The sequence below is a fragment of the Gymnodraco acuticeps genome, unplaced genomic scaffold, assembly GCF_902827175.1.
Source record: "Gymnodraco acuticeps unplaced genomic scaffold, fGymAcu1.1, whole genome shotgun sequence".
Lineage (NCBI taxonomy): Eukaryota > Metazoa > Chordata > Actinopteri > Perciformes > Bathydraconidae > Gymnodraco > Gymnodraco acuticeps.
This window is the reverse complement of record NW_022990125.1, coordinates 1,203,683-1,229,150: the sequence shown is the minus strand read 5'-3', so window position 1 is coordinate 1,229,150 and position 25,468 is coordinate 1,203,683. Positions and strand designations below refer to the sequence as shown.

Genomic DNA, 25,468 nt, shown 5'->3' with positions numbered 1-25,468 from the left:
GAGCACTAGAGGTCGAAAACTTTAAAACGTGATTATCGTTTGTATTAAGCGCTTGAACAAACAACCTATTTGGTCATAAGAGTTGGAGGACTTGTTGCTAAGAAAACATCATAATCCTAAAGGTTTATTTATATTTTCTCCAATTCAGTTTGGCTAAAAATAACTACATGCCGTTCTTAAGTACAGAAGTCAGGAGGAAATCATAAATCAATGAATGCTGGTTTCAGACGAAAAATAACACCAATTTTTTTGAAGGAAAGTCTGTTGTTAAGATACATTTTTAATTTGGTGGAACACATCCAAATTAGAGTGCATTCTTTTTTGTAAGTATAGCTACAACAAATTGCCTCATTTCCCAACGTATCGGGTAAGTATCTGGTAAAGGTCGAGAGCTCAGATGTCTCAGAAAAGGGCTTGTGGGAAAAAACCCTAAAGAAGTTTTCAGCAAAGCAATACAAAAATTAGGAAGACTGGCCATATGTTCATGGATGTAGTTATTCATACTTCTATTCCGCTCTTCAAAGTGCCAGAAATGAAGAAAGATGGGGCTGACGTCAAAAGGAAGGGCAAAGAGCGTATTAGCTACACAGAGTGGTTCCATCTCACAGAGGAGTACCGAGTCAACAGACTCTCACTTGATTGTGGCTTTCAACCTCAGACTTACATTGCTGCTAGCAGGGATGTCACATACTGCAGGGACACACTGCTGACACTTCAGAAGGAAATATACAGACAGCACACCGTATGAGCTGCTCATTTATACCAAATTGAACAGTAGACCTCTGTTCTAATTTAGATATACTTTTAGGTTAATCAGAGCTCAAATTCCTCAAAGATATAGAAAGCAGTTAAAAGAAAGAAGGAAAAAGGGTCCTTAAAAATCTGCAGATATTATTTACCTTTTAATAACATTCAACACAGCCAATATACAGCAGTCATGGATCACAATTGCGATAATAAGAGAGGCTTGGATAATTATGCCCAAATAGTTTTGAAATGAGTTTAAAGTAAATATTGTGCTTTGCAGCGATGAAAAGGGGAATCAGCAGAAACAGTCAAGTCAATGTTCTCTATTGAAACCTGACCCCAAAGTTAGCGCAAATACAAATCAATTTTGTCTATGTATGTGCTTTCACCTTGATCTTTTTTTTATTTAAGTATTGTATGTCTCAGCTAATTATTCTAAATATACAAGTGGTAAGCAACAGTCACAAGACAGTCATCATTTTAGGAGGTGAAAGACAACTCAAAACAAAAATATGATACATATCTGTGTACTCTGTGTTTCTATGAACAAAGTGTATTTTTTAAGATTAGAAGGGCACAGTTGACGAAATATGCTGCTGTATTCGCAGGAAACACCGTATTTGTACAAATAAAATTCCATTTAGTATCAAGGATTTTTGCAAAAAATATAAATATTACATAAAATTACACAAATCAGGAAACCGATCTCTGATGCAATATTGACAGGACTCATGAGGTTTGACTCAAACGTTGACAGTTTAACAGTGTTTCTGCATTTGTATTGTTATATGCATTGAACTATGGATATATAGTTAGTCAAGTGTTGTCTGTTTACTCAATAATAAGGAAAGGGTTGCTTCATAAAAACAGGTGAATAACCACTGCTTTATACATATGACCGAGAGGTTTTGGTTAACATCCCTTTGAATACTTATCATTATGTAGTAAATGTTCTTTGCTGTCACTCACCATTTGTGGAAAATATATTTTTATAAACAGGTAAAATGTCTACTTGAATCTTCCTGATCCGTCCTTTTTTTCCTTATTTTCTTTTTGCAGATTCAGATGCATTGTCTACCCATTCAAGCAAAAGCTGACTATATCCACAGCCTCCTTGATAATAGTCATTATCTGGGTTCTGGCCATATCCATCATGTGTCCATCTGGGGTGATGCTACAAGTTACCAAGGAGCACACCATTCGAGTTTTACTGGGTTATGACAACAAAACAAACCCGTTTTATTGGTGCAGAGAGAACTGGCCAAACCAGGAGATGAGGAAGGTTTACACCACGGTTCTGTTTGCAAACATCTATCTAGCTCCACTTTCCCTCATAGTGATCATGTACGCCCGGATTGGCATCACGCTTTTCAAAACTTCAGTTCCGACAGCAGGAAAGCTGGGCCATGAAAACCGGCACACTGTTTCAAAGAAAAAGCAAAGGGTGATTAAAATGCTTCTAGTAGTTGCTTTGCTTTTCATCCTTTCCTGGTTACCTCTGTGGACCCTCATGATGTTGAGCGACTACGCCAGCCTGACTGAGCAGCAGTACAGAATCATCAACATTTACATTTACCCCTTTGCTCACTGGCTAGCCTTCTTCAACAGCAGCGTCAATCCCATCATTTATGGTTTCTTCAACGAGAATTTCCGCAGAGGATTTCAAGCTGTGTTCAAGTTCAGCCTGTGCACGGCGGACGGACAGCGGAGGAAAACCTACTCACACAGGCTGCAGGGAAACTCTGTGCTCCCAGCTAACAACGCACAGACGTCCCTGGAGCCTATTTCTCTCAACAGTCTAGATAAGAACACTTCCAGGCGACTCAATCATGTCACTGAACAGGACTTGGTAATGGAGGACCTGGAGAAGGCTTCTTGCAGCAGCGGGGGGGGTAACTGCAGTTTCCATTTGATAAAACGTTATCAAAGGTGTTCAAATCAAATGTCTGAAAATTGCCTGCATCATTGAAACATTATTCATCCAAAACCGCTTAGTAGTAGTTTGTCCAAGGCAATGAAGATACTTATCCTTGAAATGACATATAAAGCATTCATTTATTACTTGGTTTGTCTTGAAGCGGGCTACCTGCGATAAATATGTGTCCAAAACAGATGCCTAAATAACCAATCAAAAAAAATAGAACACTCATTTTGTTGAACACAGTTCCTTATCACCTGGAAGCCACATGATGTATGTTGCACATATTGTGCCATGTTAAAAATGGACGCAGGTTGTGCGGCATGTTGGAATTGTTATTTTCAAAAGGGGGAAAATCTTGTTGGATAGTGCGTCCTTTTTCAATTTGGATTGGTAATAAGTACATTGATAACAGGCTACGGGCCTGCTCATGACATGCAAAACAAAAAACCTGTATACATGTATAAAAATCAATCAAACGTGTACAGTATGTACTATGATGTATGCAGAGCAGATTTCAAAAGTCAAGTCACTTCAACACAAATAATTCAACGTTTTTATAAGATGCACACTGGATGAATTCATCATGTATTCACTGTTACTGATCATGAAAACCTGAGTGGTACTGTGGTCTGTAAACCTGCTTTTGAACAAGGCTTAGAAATCAAGGGCTAAAACATGAACTCAAGCAGTTGAACACGGTGACAGAAGTTGAAGTAACAATCTTTCGAGTAGGCGTGACAGTACAATTACTTTTTTCAAGACCTTATTTATACTTCGGCGAACAAAACTTTACAGAGGGAGGATGAACTCAAGCAAGCGATCACGGCTTTAAATTTGTGAGATCGTTTTCAGACTTAATAATGACAATGAGCCCTTGTTTATGTAATTCAGACTAAAACAGGGCATACACTAATACTTAATTAGTGTAAAGCTTTTCACGCTCCTGGAATTGCTAAACTGCAAATATATTATCGACTTTTGCATTTTACATGGCTATTTTGTATACATTTGCAACAGTCTGATTAAGTCTGCTTTGTCAGCTGCTGCTCTCTTCTAGCCTGTGGATTTAATCCTTTGTCTTTTCAGTCTTTCTGAAAAATGTCCCTGTGTTTCCTATCCGTATTATGGGATACAAATGACATCTGGTTAGTAAATGTGAACATGTTGCCATTTTAATCAGGATTGCTCATTAGCATTTACCAACTGCAGGCTGCAGCTTTGACAGCATGCCGTTGGCTAACACTCATTATACTGAGAAAAAGTAATCATACGTTCATATAATTACTGTAATGTTGGACACCTCTGTCAGTGGCAATGTTGTTTCTCAAAATTCTACCCACATATCTCAGAAACTAATGAGAAAGAAAATGTCTTTGAATTATGTTTTTCTTTCAATTAACTTCATTTCACTGAAGGGGTTTTTCCTTTGATAACAACATTTGTAATGTAAGTTATTTCTTTGAGTTTACACATCTCATCCACCATGTTTCTGTTGATTGTGTTTTTAGATAGGTAAAACAGCCATCAATATGATAGTCTTTTTTGAATCACTGAGAAAGGAAGGTTTACAGGGTTTGGAGATAATCCAGCAGATATCATTTCAAACCAATAGCACACAATGGAAATGTATATTCTGACAGAAACTGTGAATTGTCACACCATTTAACAATGGAGATTGTTGTTAATATACAAAACATATAATATAAATTCCAAATTCTGACTATGTGAGCCATCTTTTTCAATTTCAATTTGTATTCTGAAATCTGCTCTGTGTACATTGGGTTTTATGTTGCTGAATATAGTATTGATTATTCATGAATATCTCATGAGCCTCTTATGAATGTGCCATGTAAATCTCAGATAAAGTGTTTTGCTGTTATTTTATTTTGTATCTCTCTGTCTTGTACTGTAAATGGGAAAACGGTGGGCCTGCATTTGCCCCAAAATATGTATCGTCTGCTGTAAGTATATGTTACTAAGTCTAAAGCTGAAATTACAAGTGATATCTGTCTGTGTGAACTGGCTATAGTATTCTTGCTGGGTAGTGTACTGAACGACCTTTGTCTCAGGCTGTTTTACATTATTTACATTTCTACAGTTGTTGGCGTCAGTAAAATGTTCTCAAAAAGGGGTCCATTTTGAAAAATTGTGCAGGAAAGACATAACAATTGTAAAGTAAAACCAACCTTAAGGGACATGGTAAACTCCGGTGGTCATTGGATGCCCTTAGCTCTTCAATCTGTACGATGGAAGTGTAGTAGTGATCCTGCCCTGTTCATAAGAACCTTAACAGCTCGGTTCGATCAACCTCTCTCAGCTTGTTGTAGCAACACCTTGTATGAGAAAACGAAAAAAATATCTGCACTAAAGGTTAATTCAAGGAAACATAAAATTGATTGTTCAGAGTGAGGCCGTGTTTAGCCAAACAGCTAAGAAAAAGCTAAGGACAAAGGGGAGTTTTAGTGGAAACCTGCTTTATGAGGAGGAAATAGTCTGAGAGTAAAAACTCAGACAACAAAGACACACTGATTGTGGTGGAGACTGGGCACTTTAAAATACATTTTGTCTGATTCTCCTAATTTAGGAGTTTTCATAACTGCAAATTGTGCAACTACCAACTGAGTCGCAAATCAGTGCTTAATCAGAGAAGTTCCCAAAAGCATTGACATTAGCATTTTCTACTGTAAAATCGAATAGCTCTTTTGTGACAATGTGCTATACAATATATATTTTTTACAGGTCGATAAAAATAATTCAATTTGAAGGTTGTAATGCAGAGTTGAAACTAAGACCCTTCACATCTATTTTCTCAGGCTTTCAGCCAAATGTCTTTAGTATCTGGCTGCGCTCCATTTAAAATGTCCACTGGAAATGTGTCACAAGCGGAGCATCGGTTGTTAAGCCACGTTTTCTAGACACCTTCATGTTGTACCACAGTTATATAGCGGCTCATTTAGGTGCGTAAATGCTGTACTTAGTCATGACAAGCTTTAGTAGTTTCCATATTTTTCAGTCATTACTTATTTTATATTTCAAAACAGCCAATTGCACAGCAAATCTGCTGACATTAACTTGTAGTTGTTTAAATGTGGTGATTATAAAATTATAATTAGTTTTCTAAGTGCAGTTCAGCAGCTTTGTATTGATTGCAGAGCAACATGGTATTTATGAGACGCCATCAATGTTTAATCTCGCTGTACTATCTGACGACAGCGATCATTGGCTGGTAGTCTGCTTGTGTGAGGCGTGAAAGGCGGGTACAAGTGATGCCTTAGCCAGCATTTAAAAATATATTTGACACTTGTCATTAGCAGAAACCTTCAATCTTGACAAGTTGTCCACTAAGATAATCATCCCGTTCATTGAACAGCAATAGGAAACCTGGGGAAAGCTTTTTACCCCTTTATGGATGCAAGTTATGAATTGTTAGATTAAATTAGTCTCAATCAATGTTAATTTGTGAAGAATAAAAAAATAGGACTTGCCATGTTCATCTACTATGACGTCAATACATTGTTTTAATTGGCAGAAAAAAGGAGACCGTATATTTTAGAATGTAATTCCCACATCAGGTATAATGCGGCAGATTACAACTAGGAAGATTAGATTAATTTACTCTAATTAAAGTTGACAATTAAAATCGTGCCCTCATTGGTCATGTGCACTTTCGTGTGTGTTGGAGGAGGGGCTCTGTAAGGAAGTGGCAGATTTCTTCCGGCTGTGTATTTTCAAATTCTAGCGCACTCGAGCTGGTTTCTCCAAAATTACCTACCCCACCTTTTAGTCAACCAAAACAAGATGGACAGGGTAAAGTTGACGATACATTATAAAAGAAAAAAAAGGCTGATTAAAATAATAGCTGACGAAATGAACACAAATCTCAATGCTTTCAAAAGAAATCCCACAGGGATCAGGAAACAAACTGCCATTTATTCAGGGGACCTCTTATGGCACCAGACATGGCTGCTAAGAGTTTCCTAACACCAGCCAGCCTCCGTACTGAACTCACACCCATGTTTTTCATGCTCATAACTCATTCTGCCGTGGTTTGTTACTGTCTTCAGCAGTCAGACCTCCAGTGAGAGCCCAGTTGAAAGGTTTCATGCCTCCCTTTATACCCAAAAGGGAAGCATGAAACCTTTTGGTCACCATTGCATGTGTTAACGCATCAGCGTTAACACATGCAATGGTGACCCTGATCTGATCCTCCTTTTGAACAGCCAGTTCACATACACCGCTGCTCACCTGGGGCAGAGTGCTATTATTTATTATACATTCTGACTTCCTCTGATATTCTGCCGTACCGACCATCTGGAAACCTGGTTCATAAATCCAGATTTTAATTAGATGCAATTTTTGGCTACTAAAGAGTGCATTTATGTGTGTTAATTGTACGCTACAACGGATTGTGGGCGAAATGCCATGGTAAAGTGTAATTGCATTTCATTTAATTTTTCAGAATCTATTCAATGTGATTTAGCTTCTTGAAATTGAATTAAGATTTAGAATTACCAGCTCAGAAGTTGTACCACTAACCATAAATCCATCCTCATTCACAAGCCTCACAGTCACAGCTTAAAAACATCAGGAAGCCATGTTGTTTGTTCCCATTTTAGCTCACAGTTCCCAAAATATACCTTTTTATAATAATGTTGGTTATGATTGGGAATCATTGCCAACACTACTGTATCCCCGAGTTTTGGTACAGATGTTTTAACTAAATAAGCAGGAACTGCTCCATGCAGTTAACTTTGCCTATATATATAAAGTCTTACGTTTCATATTTACAGTAAATCAGGAAAATATACCAAAAATAACTGCTCATTGTATTGAAATTAGCTTTCCACTTTCTACACAAACGCCAACTGCCAACACCTGATCAAAAAAAGAAAAAATGTCATAAAAATGGAAGGAGAAAAAAAAATGTTGTATTTGTTTTCTAACAGCCGTTATAATAATTCATTTATTTTATATAGGCGCCTTTCAAGGCTCTCAAGGTCGCCGTACAAACACATACAAAACAAGATACACAATACCTAACACCAGCATAAGAAACATAAACAAGACAATGCAGTATACTGTATAACAAATCAAATAAATAAAACCGAGGATGTGTGATGGATAATGATCAGGGTGGATATGCGAGTGTGAAGAGATATGTTTTGAGGCGTGATTTGAAAATGGGGAGAGAGTCAGTGTTGCAGATGTCAGGTGGGAGGGAGTTCCAGAGGCGGGGTGCAGAGCGGCTGAAGGCTCTAGATCCCATGGTGGTTAAACAGAAGGGGGGTGCAGTGAGGCTGAGGGAAGCAGAAGATCTGAGTGTGCGGATGGGTGTGTTGATGTGCAGGAGGTCGAGAGGTACAGAGGAGTGAGGTTATGGATGGCCTTAAAGGCGAGGAGCAGAATCTTAAAAACGATACGGGATTTGACGGGGAGCCAGTGAAGCTGCTGAAGAACAGGAGTGATGTGGTTAATGGAGGGGGTTCTGGTGATGATGCGGGCGGCAGAGTTCTGAACCAGTTGAAGTCTGTGGATGGATTTGAGAGGGAGACCAAAGAGAAGGGAGTTGCAGTAGTCGATACAGGAAGTGACCAGGGTGTGAACAAGAATGGCGGTGGTCTTATGGTTAAGGGACGGGCGGAGGCAGTTGATGTTGCGTAGATGGAAATAGGCAGACCGAGTGATATTACTGATGTGAGATTTGAATGAAAGTGTGCCGTCGAGGATGACACCCAGACTCTTAGCCTGAGGGGAGGGGGAGACTGAAGAGTTGTCTATAGTAATGGAGAAACTGTCAGGTTTGGTTAGGGTGGATTTTGTGCCAATGAGGAGAACCTCGGTTTTACTGTCGTTAAGTTTGAGAAAGTTAGAGGAGAACCAGGATTTGATGTCCTGTAAGCAGTCAGACAGGGAGGATGGAGGGAGGATGGTGGTTGGTTTGGAGGACAAGTAGAGCTGGGTGTCATCCGCGTAGCAATGAAAGTGGATGTTGTGTTTACGGAAGATATTGCCAAGAGGAAGTAAATAGATGATAAAAAGAAGAGGCCCCAGGACAGAGCCCTGGGGAACACCGGTCGTGACTGGAAGTGGCTGTGATTTGAAGGTTTTGATTTGTTATGTGTTTCTGGCTTTTAAGCAGCAACCTTCATTCATTCCTGTCAAATAATTCAGAGGTAGGCTATTTACAATACTTTTGAACACCTCCAGACTCTTGATGGAGTTCAAAGCATTGCTTGTTGGGAATCATTCTGGCACAAACAAGATGTTGAGTGAATGTAATGAATTTGTACTTTTTGGTGCCTGTGGTGAAAAAAACAAACTTCTCTCTGTTTCAAAGTATGGACTTATTATTGTGATCTTCTTTTGGGGGGATCTAGAGCCTCTTGGTACCTTTGTATAGTCTGCATGTAAATATCTTGTGTACTAGCACAAGAGTTTCTTTGTGTGTCTGCACCTACATGTTCTCAAAATAATGTTAGAAAAACAATGTTAAAGATGTATTTGTTAGGACACAATTGCTGATAGCTGTTTTTACAGGAAGTGATAAAGAAGATTTGTATAGAAAGTAAGGAAGTAAGTGGTGTCCCATTAATATAATTGTAAAGGGCTATTCATCACATTATAAATAACTTCTGTGATTGTCAGCACAAAATATAATTGCAATTGTCAAGGTTCTGAATATCAAATTACTATTTTTTTGTACATAATCTAACGTAATTAATCTATATAAAGAGATTGAGGATTTAATGAATAGAAGATTTAACTGATGCGCCTCTGGTAAAAAGAAATTCCTACAATGAAATCCAATTGCAAACAGAATTTGTTCCAAATCTCTTCCACACTGGGAACAAATTGGCAATGTGACAACATTTACATAAATGGATAATAAATATTATATTTGCCTGACAGTAATGAAGGTGGGTACGCCTGACGCATTAAAGTGAATGTGGAATGAGTAAAAAAAATGCTATTCCCTGATTACATTCCTGTAGGTTAATGTTATGCACCTAGCAAGCTAACTGCTTGACAACATGCCTTAATGTTGTTAGATACTGGAGAGACTATTTATCATGAAGCAGGTGTTTAAAGGCTCATCATAGACCTGAACACTACACAACGATTTCTTATTGCATTACTGCTGTCACAACTAATACTATTAGTCTTGACAATCGTGATGTTAACTATAAAGTGTCTGAGAGACAGGCTCCATTCAAAGGAATGAGGGCTGTTTTTTCCATACAGGTCTCACATAGGTGTGAACTTTGCCTTACAGTGGTTGCTAACTTAAACCTCATATTTCAAGAAAAACTAACTTCAGCGACAAAGAAAGAGCATTTGAGTTCAAGTACGATAGGTTAACATATTTGCGATGATTTGCAGAGGGTGCATTAAGTAAGCAACACATATTTAGTTGTTCTGATTCATATGAAAACAACATACAGGGTGGAGATGAAGAACATTCACTCCACCAGGCCTGGTATGTCCATGTGTCAGAATAGCTCAGTTTATTACCACTCTTACAACATAGCCAGAGACCAAAGAAAAAAAACTGATAACACCAGTGTCTTATCTATGATCCAGTATCATGAAACGACTTAAAATGACACAACTATCGATAATGAGAATGTACTGTTATGGTAACAACTTTTGTGAATCAGGCGACACCTAATTAACATTTCAGTAATCTAGTATGTATAATTCAACAGGCAGCCGACAAAAGCTGAAGCATCAAAAGAAAAATATATTCAGAATAAGGTCAATACTCTTATTATCATGTAAATGTCAGTGTTTAATTCATCCGAGTAATTTGCCAACCAGAATAGAATAAAACAAGAGTCATTAAAGCTAAATCCTCTTCAACACCCAGCAGGGACAAAACTATGGAAATCTGGGATTTAGTAATACCAAATATATAAAGCCATTTGTATGGTAACCAGCTTTACATTCAAATTCCTCTTCTTAAAATGATCTTTTGACCATTTACAAAACTCAATTTGAGGATTCATTTAAAACTCTTTTATTGACTTTTAAAGCCCTCAATGGCCTGGCCCCGCCCTACCTCTCTGAGCTGTTACACGCCCACTCTCAGGTCAGCTGATCAGTTGCTCCTGAGGGTGCCAAAAACAAAGTCAAAGCTCAGAGGGGACCGTGCTTTCTCTGCTGCCGCCCCGAAACTGTGGAACTGTATTTGATGTATCTCTCTGTACAGCACTTTGGTCTGGAGGTTGTAAAGTGCTTTATAAATAAAGTTGTATTGGATTGGAAAAGCTAAAACCCAGATATTTTTGACAGTGTTTTTGTTAGTTTTGCTAATATATATATATATATAATGATAATGATGACAATTGACATAATCATTGTCAATGTGCTGAATTCCTCCTCAATCGGTAACTGATCCATCATATAATTCATACTTGATGTTGTATTTATTTCCAACAAATACAGGGTTCCCCTTAACATTTAATTATTTTGTCTATGAGAAACGATTATCTCAAGTGGAACAAAGAGTAATTGTGTCTGAAGTTGTTCCTTATAATGTTTGCAATTTTTACTTTAGTTGTATCCTGTTGTGCAGTGAGAGTTCGTATATATTTTGTGTGCTCGAACAATCACAGCAAGATATTTGGATGACGTTCTCCAGAGCCATGAACAACATAATGTCTGATATTGTCCTATGAAGTTGCGTACCAAGAGTCTGTATTTTGAGCGATTTCTGACACAATCTTTTTACTCTTAAGTTCTTTGCTGCCTTGTTGTCAGTAGCTGAAATGCTTGCTTGTTTGCTTTTTGCTTTCTACATACGCTCAGTAACCAGAAAAACAAACCCCTGTTTACTGCGACCTTGGTTTGAACCACTTTTCCACACGAACGAATGCTCTTCACAATTATTTTTCTGATATTATGTGGTAAGACATGATGGGATGAAAGAGGTATTGTCTCTTTCCTCACAAGATGATGGCTGAATGTCAAACATGCTTTGTGTATACCCTCAGTCCCACTCTGATCTCGTCTACTATGTGTTTTAATGTTTGTGTTCTAAAGGCCAATCATGCAATATTCCCATAAAGGCAATACAAGTTTGAGTCACTCCTTCCTTTGGGGAAACGTAATATCCATGATCCATGAGTGTCTATTTCTCTGGTCACTGAGTATATGTCAACTTTTGTTGTTGTTTTGATAACATGTAGAAAATATTGAATCAATGGAAATAATAAGTGTGGTTGTGTTTACGCTTGAAACAAAATTGTCAATCTAATTTCTGTCTTGCCTTTGTACCAAGAGATATTTCAATGTGCCCACACTGTGCCAGGGTGCATCGGAGTACTTATTAACAGAAAAATGTCCAAATGGTCATTAATAAAGATATTTGTCTTAACTCACAACAATAAAGTACTAAAATCTCTCTTCTGCACAGCATTTGATTCAGTGAAAACAGAAGAATAATCCTAAAAAGCTGTGCAACACATTGCGGTTTATTGTATTAAGTCTGATTCATTGGGAAAGAAAATCCTTCAGTGCATGTAGTGAGTGCATGCATATGCAATACACACATTTGGAGTGTACAGTCTTCCACAACTGCTGTGCCCTAATACGAAGGGACGATCGTTCCAGTTAGCTAGCGAACAGGGTACTCATAGTATCTGGTTCTTATGGGACGCTTTGCCATACTTTGCATTGGGACATACTCAAAACAACGTAAGTCAGAAGTATGAGAGTTGAGACACGATATCGGCCCAAATCTTCAGGTAGGTCTGTCTGTTAAACCTGATGTATTTCATTCTAATGAAATACGTTTATTTTCACATAATCTCATGAATCATTAATTAGCTTTAAGGTTAACAAGGAAGACCGTTAATGTAAAAAACAAAAGGTGTACCCTAAACAGAATAAAAGTTTAAATTGGTCAGTAAATAAACATACCATGTTTATCACCATTGCTAAGGTTTATTTTTGTCATGAGATGAAGCTGGTACAGTATACTGCTGTTAAACTGCTTCCTCTGTTAGTGGGACTTTACAAATAGAAAATAATATTATGTTGCAATTGACATGCTCAAGTGCAGTTTATACAGGCAACATGTGAAGCGTTGACATGGAGATTATAGCTAATCACCACCTAAAAAATAACAGAATAGGTTTGAAATATTGAAATATTAAAGTGTGCAAAGAGCAAGTCAAGATGAATCATATAAAAAGGAAGAGAGGAGGAAGGAGAAACCTTCTCTAGAAAAGAGGCTTAACTGTAGAGGAATTCAAAAAGAGTACGGCAGCTGCTGCATAATAGTGAGCAAATGCAAAATACAGCCGGTGCACACAGAAATGTAAAGACTGTGAAAAAACACGTCACATGAGATAAATGATCGTGTGAGTCATGTTCTGATTCATTTCCTACTCATATAGTATACATCTTTTTAAATAAATTAATTGTACATTTCCAAATCCTTATCCGAAATGGTTTCCAATCACAATGGATATAATCTGTGAATAAATGGAAGAAGCCATTTCTATTTCATAATTTCAAATGAAAACCAATGCCGTTTTCAAAGCATTTCTTACATCTCTCTGCTGTCTAAAGGAGGATTTTGCAAAAGCATTAAGCTCAATTGGAACCAACGGTTTAGTTTTAGTATAATGCCATTAAAGTCATATTGTCATATGGATTCAATAAACCTAATGATGTGACAATCAATCAATCAATCAATGTTTATTTATATAGCCCAATATCACAAATGTTACATTTGTCTCAGTGGTCTTCACAGTTTGTACAGAATATCAGTATGACAATACGACACCCTCTGTCCTTAGACCCTCACATCGTACAAGGAAAAACTTCCAGAGAAAACCCACAGTTTAAAGGGAAACATGGGAGAAACCTCAGGGAGAGCAACAGAGGAGGGATCCCTCTCCCAGGACGGACATACGTGCAATAGATGCCGATACAATGTTCAAGACTAGATTAAAAAAAGGAAAGGAGGAATAGTCCTAAAGTGTGAAATAATCTAAATGTATATCCTGGCAGCCAAAGATAACACCAACATATCAATTTCTCTAACAGGATTAGGAACCTTACAAATTACTTCCTTTGATAACAAATAAATAAATGTTCATATCACTTTTATTTACACTTAGTTTAACATCACCTCACCCAGATTGTTCAAAACATTAATTATAATGTGAATACAGCTTTCCTCTATGGGAAGTCAAGATAATACGGTCACTTGTTTTGTCAACTGAGTCAACTAGGACCTTAAATTGTATAACTGATATCAGAATGAGAGAAGATGTTTGTAATTTTTTTCAGGTTTTCTTAAATAAATGTCATGACAGTCCGGTGCTAACAGTACACGATGACCCCCCCCCCCCCCCTTTGTGTGTTGAGGGGGGGCTCAACACACAACTTTTCTTGGGGCCACAAGTTGGCCAGGGGCAGCCCTGGGAACTAGTTCTGCAGGTATTTACCATGGATGTATTAGCAAAGCTTGTTATGGCGATGACAATCAGTCATTTGTGCTGACATGTGTGCACCAAATTATAAAAGTAATTCTTCCAACAGTTTCACCCAAAAAACTAAAAGCAGCCGACTTAATGGGGAGTCATTCGGGTAAATTATCTAAAAAATATGAATGCATACAAGGCAATTCATACTATTGCTGTTCAGATATTATGTTGACAAGGAAGTGAAGAGCCAAGAACCAAGATTCAGAGAGACACGGCACTAGCAAGGTACAAACAGCAAAAAATGTCGAGTATGAGCCGTTAAAATGCGAGAATGTGTAGCTTATTTTCTGTTTGATATAACTACAACAGCCATGTTATACTCAAAAGGCAGACAATACTGGGTCACACACAGTCCACACATCCCTTTACACGGACCATGTCATTTATATCCTGTCTAATACCCCAAGAGGAATTATAAAAAACATTGTGTGTATAAATAAGTGGGTAGCAAAGGATTATACAACATCCCTATTAATCAAGTATCTACATTTTCTTTTGTGTATACTGCATATACTTGTACAGTACAAGTGGGACTGTACAATTGTAATGTTCTGTTCTGTGTCACAAATATGCATTTTAAGCCACATTTGATCTAATTTTTTTGGTGGGTAAAAAAGAAAAAATCTTTTTTAACTACAATTAGATCAAATATGGCTTAAAATGCATATTTGTGAGCAATATAAAGATGTAACCTTGCACTCTGATAATTTGTAAATAAGATATTTTTTAAGGTTAACAAAGAAATTCCTAAGAAAATAATTGAAAAAGTATTGAGAATTAAGAACATATTTTGCTGTTGCCCTTTTAGTCACATGCAAACACAACACAGATCAACAGCATTGAGCCATGATGGCCAACAGGGAGTTTAGTCTGCCCTTCCCTCATGTGAAATCTCTTTCTGTCTCTGCGTTGAAGCTTTGTTGAATCATCACGCTCAAATTACCATAAAAGTCTGACTGAAAGAACATCATTCTGCATAGGTGGTTTTAAAATCCCATGATGCAGAGGATCCAGCGGTGTGGTCTTTGACCACATGGTGCCTCAGTGATAAAAACAGCTGTCATTTGTCAGGAGAACAAGGACAGAATCGGATGTTTTTTATGTGAAGCATGTTTTCTGCCTGCATAGGTCTACTCTGGATGCTCAATGTCCTTCCATATTTCAAAGAGATAAAAGGTAAGGACTGAAATCTTTGAATCATCCAAACCTGCAAGGGTAAGTATGGCCAAGAACTGTGACAGAAGGGTTCATTTTCCAGAGCCTGCTTCTTGCTAAACGCCGGCTGGAACAGGTTTCGGCCTCCAGTGACCCGGAACATGAAAAGATGATGGTAGAGCTGGCGGCCCTTCATCACAGGGTTAGAAAGGTACAAAAAAAGACGCTATATAAAAAAGGCAAACATGAACTATTTACTCAAGTGGCCTCGGGAATCTGTGTTTGCTCATAATGAAAATGTAAACATGCCGATGATTTGGTTGTATCAGGTGGTAAACTATCTTATTTTGCCATCCAACAGCTGAGGATTATGGGCATTTAATTTAAACTTGGGTAAATCAAAGGGGCTATGTGGGAAATTAATTGAACAGTTGTTAAAACATTTCACATAAAACTATGGATGTTTATATTATGTCCGCACAAGAAGAAAAAGTCAGGATTCATCCTCTGGAAACAATGAATGTGTACAAAATGTGTGGCAATCCACTATCTGTGAACAATATTTTTTTTCTAGTGGTGGACTAACACTGTTGTCTCTAGAGTCCAGAGTACAGATGTATTTGTTTTGGATAAGATGAAACAGAAATGGTTGCTTTCCTATTTATTTATTTATTTATTTAGATGTTTATGAAAGACTACAGGGCTATTTTGTGTAACAACACTAATGGTTAATACAGCTGATAAGTGCTGCCCTATGGGGTTAATTAAGACTTGGATAAACAAAGCCAATGCAGCAGAGAAGCATACATCCAATTGGCAGTTCGTGGACCTTGAGGAGGCTGTGCAACCAAATGGAAATGAAAAACTGTGGGGGAAATTCTCTTTGTTGGCTCATCATCAACATATCCCACTTTTTAAGGGATATGTTTGCATGAGACCACTCTGTCTAAGACACCGCTGTCAACAGCATTTAACCACATTCCATTAGAGTCAGCTATACCCTCGGTGCTACATAAACCAAACCACGGTGCAGCGGTGGAAAGAAAGCTGCTACCATGAGTAAACCAGCCTCCCCGGGGGAAAAGTGCCAGGACAGATGGAGGAGCAGCAAACCGAACTGGATGTAGAGATTAGCCCAGCCATCCTTGCAGATAATGTACTGAGATGCCATAACAAATGGATAAAGCACAGCTTTAACATGCACTGAAAGAAATAAATCATTGTTTGACTAAAAAAGAGCATTTTGGAATCATTTGTCAGCAGAGCATCAAAAAAACGACTTTTCCTAAATCTAAATAAAGCCCTACTTTTAACCTTAATTCTTACAATTGGCTGCAAGAAAAGGTCCAATCTGTGTTCCAACATCTGTAGTGTCTGTAATTTGGTACATTTGCATAAATACAAGAGCCCAGTTAAAACTCATCTGTGCCTTGCTGTCGGACAACCCTTTCCAAGGGGAAATTGAAACTAATCAAAACTAACTAACTAACGTAACACAATTACACAAACAAACTAGCCCATTTAGGCAGCAGTGGATGGGCAAGTCACGAGTTTTGCAAATCATAATTTTGTCAATGAAGTCTGGTGGATAAGTCTGTTAGGATCTGCTTGTGTTGTGAGTAAACTGCGGTGAGTGTTCTGTTCTGTCTCTGAATATTGTAGCCTTGAAATAAAGGAATTATTTTTGTCACTTAAATCTGCATTTGGGTCCTGCTTCCTGCACACCGTAATATTACGAACCGACCAACAATGGACCCAGCGGATTTTGATTTGGACTTGTTATCCCTAGAGCAGTGGTTCCCAAACTTTTTGTGCCCAAGGCACACCAAAGGACAAGTAAAAATCTCAAGGCACACCTATTGTGCAAAATAGCCCTTATAACACGTGTTATCACTCATATCATGTAAAATATCTGTAAATGTGCATAATTATTTACTAATGCCAAATAAAATGTGACAAAGACAACTATATTACTCGTGAAATATTTATTAACGAAATATTTCAGAAATGTATTTGAAACTTTATCAAATTAGGTTTCATCAAAGCAGCAACACACTCATTTAAACCAGACAGGTCACAAAATTAACATTTCAGCAATCAGCATTGAAACATGTGCTATTGTAAATATTTTGCCGACTTACAAATTAATGAGATACATGTGCCTATCGGGCGCCAGAATTTTTTAATCCTTGGTGGCACTGAGGAGAGGGCCTCTCGCAAGTCTGTTCAACAGAGAGCCGTGAGTCCCGTGACCTCCTGTTGTTCTTCATGTAAATCAGAGTAGAGAACGCCAACTCCAGAGATGGGGTCGTTACTAAATGTTTTTAATATATTACATATTACATATAAGTAATATATTACACTACTTCGTTACTATCTACATAAAGTAACTCGTTACTTTACTCGCCGAGCACGTACGAAGTTCCGCATGCCTGAGTGGCAATAACTTTCCTTACCAGCAGGCGGCGGTAGTGTGTATTTGTCATTCAAAACAGGCAACAACCGGAAGACAGAGAAGAAGAACAGACGACGTGATATAAACAAACAACAAATAGCTGTGCGGTAGCTTCACCTTAGCATGTGTTCTTTGCAGGTGCTTGTTGAGGTTTGACGTGGTGTTTACAGCAGTGGGTAACAGCTTCTGGCCTGGACACAGTTTGCACCTCACTGTCACATTCCTGTCTATTCTTCGGACGAACTCAAAATAATGGGCATACCTCCACCCCTCGAAAGTTATCGCTGACTCAGCCATGTTTATGCAGCACTGCACGTGGAGATGTGGACGCGCAAGTCGCGCAGATTACGTACTTATAAACCTACAAAGTACTGATATTATAGTAAATAAAAAAATTATTATTTATGTGTAGTTGTATATTGCAATAATAACGTATGGTTGTCACAAAATCCCACGGCACACCCGGACTTGCCTCACGGCACACCAGTGTGCCGCGGCACACCGTTTGGGAACCACTGCCCTAGAGTACACTCTTCAGTGTCATTATGCTGAATGGAGTAGAACCTTGGCTAAAAGGGACAAAGAGGCTGTCCTCAAAAAGGCACAAATGGAGGTGGACAACATGCCATGGTTGAGAGGCTCATTGCCTGAGTTTCTCAGAGTTTTCTCACGCAGCCCTGAGTGCCAGTCTCCATTCTCTGACCCTTTCTTGGGATCCCGCCTGGCGTTTGGAGGTCCACGGAGCCTCCAAAAGACTTCTAAAAGACGCAAGGTCAGGAAGCCAGCTCGTACTCAGGTACCGGTCCTAGCAGCCATGGTTCCGGCTCCAGAGCCGGCCCATACAGCCATGTTTCCGGCTTCAGAACGGGACCTTACAGCCATGTTTCCGGCTCCAGAACCGGACCTTACAGCCATGTTTCCGGCTCCAGAACCGGACCTTACAGCCATGTTTCCGGCTTCAGAACCGGACCTTACAGCCATGTTTCCGGCTTCAGAACCGGACCTTACAGCCATGTTTCCGGCTTCAGAGCCGGACCTTACAGCCATGATTCTGGCTTCAATTCCGGCTCCAGAGCCGGCCCATACAGCCATGTTTCCGGCTTCAGAACTGGATCATACAGCCATATTTCCGGCCATGGTTCCAGACCTAGTACAGTCCCCAGCAGCCATGGTTTCAGCCCCAGTTCTGGCCCGAGCAGCCATTGTCCCGGCCCCAGTCCCGGCCCCAGCTGCCACAGTCCCCTCTCCAGTTCCCCCTCGAGTCCCCTCTCGAGTCCCTTCTCTAGTCCCTCCTCTAGCCCCTCCTCTAGTCTCTCCTCTAGTCCCCTCTGGAGTCCCCTCTCCAGTCCCCTCTTGAGTCCCTTCTCTAGTTCCTCCTCTAGTCCCTCCTCTAGTCCCTCCTCTAGTCTCTCCTCTAGTCCCCTCTGGAGTCCCCTCTCCAGTCCCCTCTCGAGTTCCCTCCTCTAGTCCCTCCTTTAGTCCCTCCTCTAGTCCCTCCTCGAGTCCCCTCTCTAGTTCCCCTCTCGAGTTCCCTCCTCTAGTTCCTCCTCTAGTCCCCTCTGGAGTCCCCTCTCTAGTTCCCCTCTCGAGTCTCCTCTCGAGTCTCCTCTCGAGTCCCCTCTCGAGTTCCCCCTTGGTTCCCCTCTCGAGTTCCCCCTTGGTTCCCCTCTCGAGTCTCCTCTCGAGTCCCTACTTGAGTCACGTCTCAAGTCCCTACCCAATGTCCTGGTCCGTTGGAGGTTCCGCTGGGGGTCCTGCCAACTCCAAGTACTGTCCCGTTGGAGGCCCTGTCGACTACTCCTCTGCCGGGGGTCCTACCAATCCATGTACTGTCCCGTTGGAGGTCCCGCCGACTACTCTCCTGCCGGAGGTCCTGCCAACCCTTTGTCCTGTGCCGTTGGAGGCCCCGCCGACTACTCTCCTGCCGGGGGTCCTGCCAACTCTTTGTCCTGTCCCGTTGGAGGCCCCACCGACTACTCTCCTGCCGGGGGTCCTGCCAACCCTTTGTCCTGTCCCGTTGGAGGTCCCGCCGTCTACTCTCCTGCCGGGGGGTCCTGCCAACCCTTTGTCCTGTCTCGTTGGAGGCCCCGTCGATTACTCACCTGCCGGGGGTCCTACCAACCCCATGTCCTGTGCCGTTGGAGGTCCCGCAGACTGCTCTTCTGCCGGGGGTCCTGCCAACCCCATGTCCTGTGCCGTTGGAGGTCCCGCAGACTGCCCTCCTGCCGGGGGTCCTGCCAACCCTGTGTACTGTTCCGTTGGGGGTCCCGCCGACTGCCCTTCTGTCGGGGGTCCTGTCAACCCTGTGTCCTGTCCTGTTGGAGGTTCCGCTGACTGCTCTCCTGCCGGGGGTCCTGCCAATCCTGTGTCCTGTCCCGTTGGGGGTCCCGCCGACTGCCCTCCTGGCGGGGGTCCTGCCAACTCCTGGTCCTCTTCCGTGGGGGATCCTGCCGAGGCCTGTCCCACCAGCGCCGGTTCCTGTCCGGCCGACACCGGGTTCTGCCCGGCCTCCTGAGAGCCGCGGTCCTCGCCCTCGGGCCCGACCCCCTGACTCTTCCTGCCCCTGCCTTCGCCCCTCCATAATCCCCTTTTCAAGCTCTGCCTTGCCCCTGGGCTGTCAGCCCAAGCCCGTCCTCCAGTCCCCCTCCACCCACCCTGGTGGTCTACGTCCCTCCTCCGGACCCCCTCCACCCACCCTGCTTGTGGTTTTGGACTTTTTGTGGTTTTGTTTTGGGATGTCTGGGATCCGTCCCTTGAGGGGGGGGGTACTGTTAGGATCTGCTTGTGTTGTGAGTAAACTGCGGTGAGTGTTCTGTTCTGTCTCTGAATATTGTAGCCTTGAAATAAATGAATTATTTTTGTCACTTAAATCTGCATTTGGGTACTGCTTCCTGCACACCGTAACAAAGTCGAAAGCAAAGTAAAGCAATTAGCTGCTGCCCCTCTCCACAGCAGTTCATTTATTGGCTTTCGTGCTAGTCCTCTCATCTGATTCTCCTAACAGGGGGCATGCCTGTCTACTCTAGGTAATACACCAATTATAGATAAGTACCTCATACAACCCCACTTAAAAACATACAAACTGTACCTTTTAGCAGAATCATCTGGATGTCTAAATAGAAATTACACTTCATCATCATATCAAAGTATTTAATAAGTCAAAAATGATTATGAAAATGATGGTTGGTTTTGATGATTTGTCTGTTATCAGTGTTCACATAAAATAAATAATGACTTAAGCCAGTGATAAAGAGAGCTAGTCTGAGCTACAGTACAACCACCATGCGACTGTAAGTCTTTGTTCCTAAGGGGATGAATTCAGCAACACATTTAGCTTCAGTTGCCGTGTAAGTATCTCCTCCAACATGTTCCTCAACTATGAACTCTGACAACATTTTCTTCAGGCTAAGATTAGAGGCTCACTTTCAGTCATGGGAGGACACACATTAGTTGGCTTGGATTACATACTGTAGATATCAAGTCACAGTGAACTGGCAGTAAGAGGTGACATCACCGTCCCAGCAGGCATACAGTATACATAAACATCATGCAGTAATTATGAGCAATATCCTCACTTACAAACCCCAGTGTGAATGAATAATGAACTTTCCATTCATATACTGTATAATGAATGTAGTTGTTCAAGAGGCTGGTTGCTTAAATATCACAGGAAGTTTGTTTCCTATTCCCCTATTTGGGCAAAACAAATTGGGGCCAAGGGAGAATTATGTGAGATTTTAGAACTTGAGAAAGAACAAAGAAAGTCCAGTTCTCAGCAAATCACGTTTGACAACAAAAATGTCTTCTGCAAATATCCCAAATATTTCTGACCCTCACTATTGTCCTTTTCAAAAGATGAGCCACCTACTTTTGCCTGAAGTTGCACAATGGAGTTCTCTCCGCTGTGAATTGTTAATAATCTACATTATGATCTAGTAACCTTTACGAGGATTTAGAGCCACCTTGACCTGTTCTCAAATTGCGTTTTTTAGAGTCCCTGACTGCCTCGAGTTCAAAGGACTGTGAAGATGTTCAAATGTTCTGCAAAAATGTGTGCTAAGACAGCTCTATTCTGTCCTCATGTTTAACAATTTTTGTTAAAACCAACGCAATATTGGAATTTCACACAGCTCTATACATTTCCATTATCTTAAGACATCTCATCAGCTGTATAGAAGAAGATTGTTGTAATGCTCTGCAGGGCTCTATGTGCAACTTTTCCCATACTGCATCCCATAAATAAATTAAATAAATGTTCTTTTTTGTTCAGACAACCTGGGTAATATATGTCATGTTAGAGGAAACACTGACTTAGATAACGTAATAAACAGTAAATGCTCATTCTTTTGACAACAGCGAAGCAACGAGACAATGATCAAGTTGGATAATCATGCAAAGAATGGCAGCAAAACATAATGGGCTGTAATGTGCCCAGATGTTTGCATCACTATAAACACACAGTATAGCAGATGCATTTGTGTTCTTCCTCCACAGATGGTGTTATTTTAACTCTTAATTAACCCCGTCTGTGGATGAAGGAAGATTGGTAGCTAATTGGCTTTGGCCTTAGGAAGAGGGAGTAATCATTTTGATCTCTCCAGAACTCACTTACAGCTCTGTGCTGCTGAGATTTACAGCAAATGATTAGATATTTGGAAACTGAGTCAGAAAAAAGGTCTACAGTATGTGTGCAGTGATGGATGACACCCAGATGCCCCAAGATATAATTTAACCCTTATCCTTCAAACTAATGCAATATTAAAAAGTATTTGTCATATTTCAGAAATCTGCAGGAGCAGGGCCCTTTTTTGCACAGTACATTAATAATGTGAACGTCTAAACCTTTTCCACCAGAGCAAATATCACTAATGAGACCTTTACTTTACATCTCCTGGTAGACTTTTAGAATAAATGGGAGGTTTTGTGGGAAGAGGGTGGGGAAATACCAACAGACAGACTTAGAACAGACAATACCACGTACAGCATTTACTGTTTTGTATATTACTATTTTTGTGTCCAGCAAGAAGGAGTTCTCCATGTGAAGACATCAAATAAAACACAAAATAATCAGTATAAACCCAACACAACTCAATATACCCAAACTAAGTTAGGACAATAATAAACAACACATCAGAGGTCATTCCAAAAGCATTCCTAAGGCACTCCAGAACCACTGCTAGACAATTGTAATGAACATTATGCATTTTATAGCATGAACTGATGCTATCCTGTACTAATTAATGATGCAATGTAAAACAAAGAGAAGCCATATCTCACAGGTACAATATCATTGTTGTATGGTATGAACAACAGAATAGCAGCTAAATAAATGTATTTCTCTTGATCCAACGCAGTGAAAACACTCAGACGGACTAATGATGTCTGAACATATTCCACATTTAAATACTCAATTTAAACTGTGTCACTTTGAAATGATTACTGATAATCCATCAAAACATTTATGGCAATACACGTATTTTATTGTAGTGTAACAGAGCTTTTGGTTTTGGGCAAACTGAATCATCATTTCTCACTCCTCAATGGTAATGTTTAGATGGATTTAGGAACCTCCACTCGATTATATTGGCTCTAACGGTTACAAGGAGGTATCAATCACCCAAATCGACCAATGGGTTCCAGAGATACGGCAAATACACCCAAATGGTAAGTCCGTCTTTTTTTCTTTGCTAAACCTCTCTAAAAAGGTCAAATTTCACTTGTTTTGCATCAATCTTGATACAGGGTACTTATTATATGTTATAGTTTGGACTCCCAAAGCTTTTAGTCTACCATCCCATCATTCAAGGGTGATTTTCACTATAAGTAATGTTTTTTTTTTAGACAGAAACTATCATTTAAATGTTTTTACTATGTTCAATCTGAATTTACTTTAAAATTAAAACATCTATATTGATTCTGACACTTCTACATCCAACTCACAGGTTTATCATTGCTTTGAGAAAAAGATTATTAATTTAACCCTTTTAGAAGTGAAGATATGGTCATTTGTTCTGGGCATGTCATTTTCGAGCCTGAGACCTGAAAAGCAGGCTCAGGGTTAAGGGGCCCTATTATGCTCTTTTTCAGGCTCATATACTGACCATTTACACACACCAAAACCTATATAACACACCACAGAAACCTGTTTGCAACAGCAGATAAACCAAAAAAATAAGCTAGAAATTAAAAACACTTGGAATAAATAAAAATAGATATATAGACATATGGATATATTTGTATCAGTGTGTATGGGGGGAGGGGGTACAGATGGGTGGTCATTGAAAATGTGTTCTGATAAGTTCTTCACAGCAAATGAGCCAAGGCCATTGAGTGTGGGTTTAAAAAAAAAATGTATCACATCATTTTTCTTTAGCTAAACAATGAAAACGGGTCCCACTGACCCGAATACCATACAAGGGTTAATGAGTACAATTTATGTGGATTTTGATATTGATCATTTTGTTATCACATCTTTAGTTTCATCATGTGTTCACATTAGATCAATGGACCTCTAACTACAGACAAGATGCAGTTAAGGTTGTGTATGATAACTGTGACAGTGGTGCGTAACAAATTTCAGTTAAATGTTTTTCTGCATGCCTCTGATTATTGTGTAGCATGTAATAGGCGAGGCTCTTGTTTTTTATCGCCATATCCTGGTTGACCACATCAAATCCCAAAATACATTACAAATGCAACCTTAATCCGACTAATTTGACTCATTACATGTCGTCACCTTCTTAAACTAATGGCCTAAGTCATATTTTGGAGAAAATGTTTTTTTTTCCTAAATCATCTTTTCTTGATGCTGGCCACCTCTGGTAAAATTGCCTACATCCTTATTGAAAAGAAAGTGCTGTTCCTACCCTGATAGTATAATGGCCTATGTCAAGAGTGTGACTTAGGCAATATATTCAACCAAAAAAAAATTGCTTAAGTCACATTGTCTTGTGACTTAGGCCATTTGACAAGCTTTACAAAATGGCTGCTTCAAAAAGAAAGAAAAACTAACAGATAAATTAAGTTATTTTCATGGTTCAGGGCTTGTCCCCTGTTGGTAAGTGATGTTTACTATACTATAGGCTAGGCTATAAATGTTGTGTAGTTATTTAGTCTTTTAATTTCACAATTTATAGTTACTGTAGCTAATGTAGCTACTGTAGCTCCATGAAGCATGCACACATTTCCCTCTGGGACAATAAAGACTCATCTAAAAATGAATCTAATCTTTCAAAACTAACGGTTACAATTACAGCATAATTATAAATAAGGAAAAGTACATTTTGCGTTCGTCTGTTTTAAATCTTAATATTGTCCTTTTTCCACATTACATTTCCATCTTATTAGGAAAGATTAAATGTTTGTTTAACTGAATTTGGCCAAATAATATTAATTAAATAGCTTTAATGTATTAATGCATAGGACCACAGTGCAATTACAAACATGTTTTTCACAATGATCACACAGTTGTGACCGTACGCCTACTCCTTTTTGGTAGGAGATGCACTTGACTTTTCAGACACCGATCAGGAATCATCCAATGAAAATGAGACTGTCGTTAAAGAGGTGGAGCAGCATGTACCAGGCCAAGACACTGTGGGTGTTTCTCAATGTCGAGGACGCTTCCTTGTCCTCCGAGTCAGGTCCATCAGAAGCTAGGCAAGATTCATTCCTGGCTCCAAACTGCCCTCT

At 39.8% G+C, this 25,468-nt stretch overlaps 1 protein-coding gene across 1 annotated transcript in view; it reads left to right on the top strand.

Moving 5' to 3' along the window:
- npffr2a (neuropeptide FF receptor 2a) overlaps positions 1 to 7,674 on the top strand; it is a 40,544-nt gene extending 32,870 nt beyond the window's left edge. The window contains exon 4 of the mRNA XM_034216713.1: positions 1,807 to 7,674. Coding sequence (XP_034072604.1) covers positions 1,807 to 2,716 — 910 coding nt within the window. The 3' untranslated portion in view covers positions 2,717 to 7,674. The remainder of the gene's footprint in view (positions 1 to 1,806) is intronic.
- The last annotated feature ends 17,794 nt before the right edge of the window (positions 7,675 to 25,468 follow it).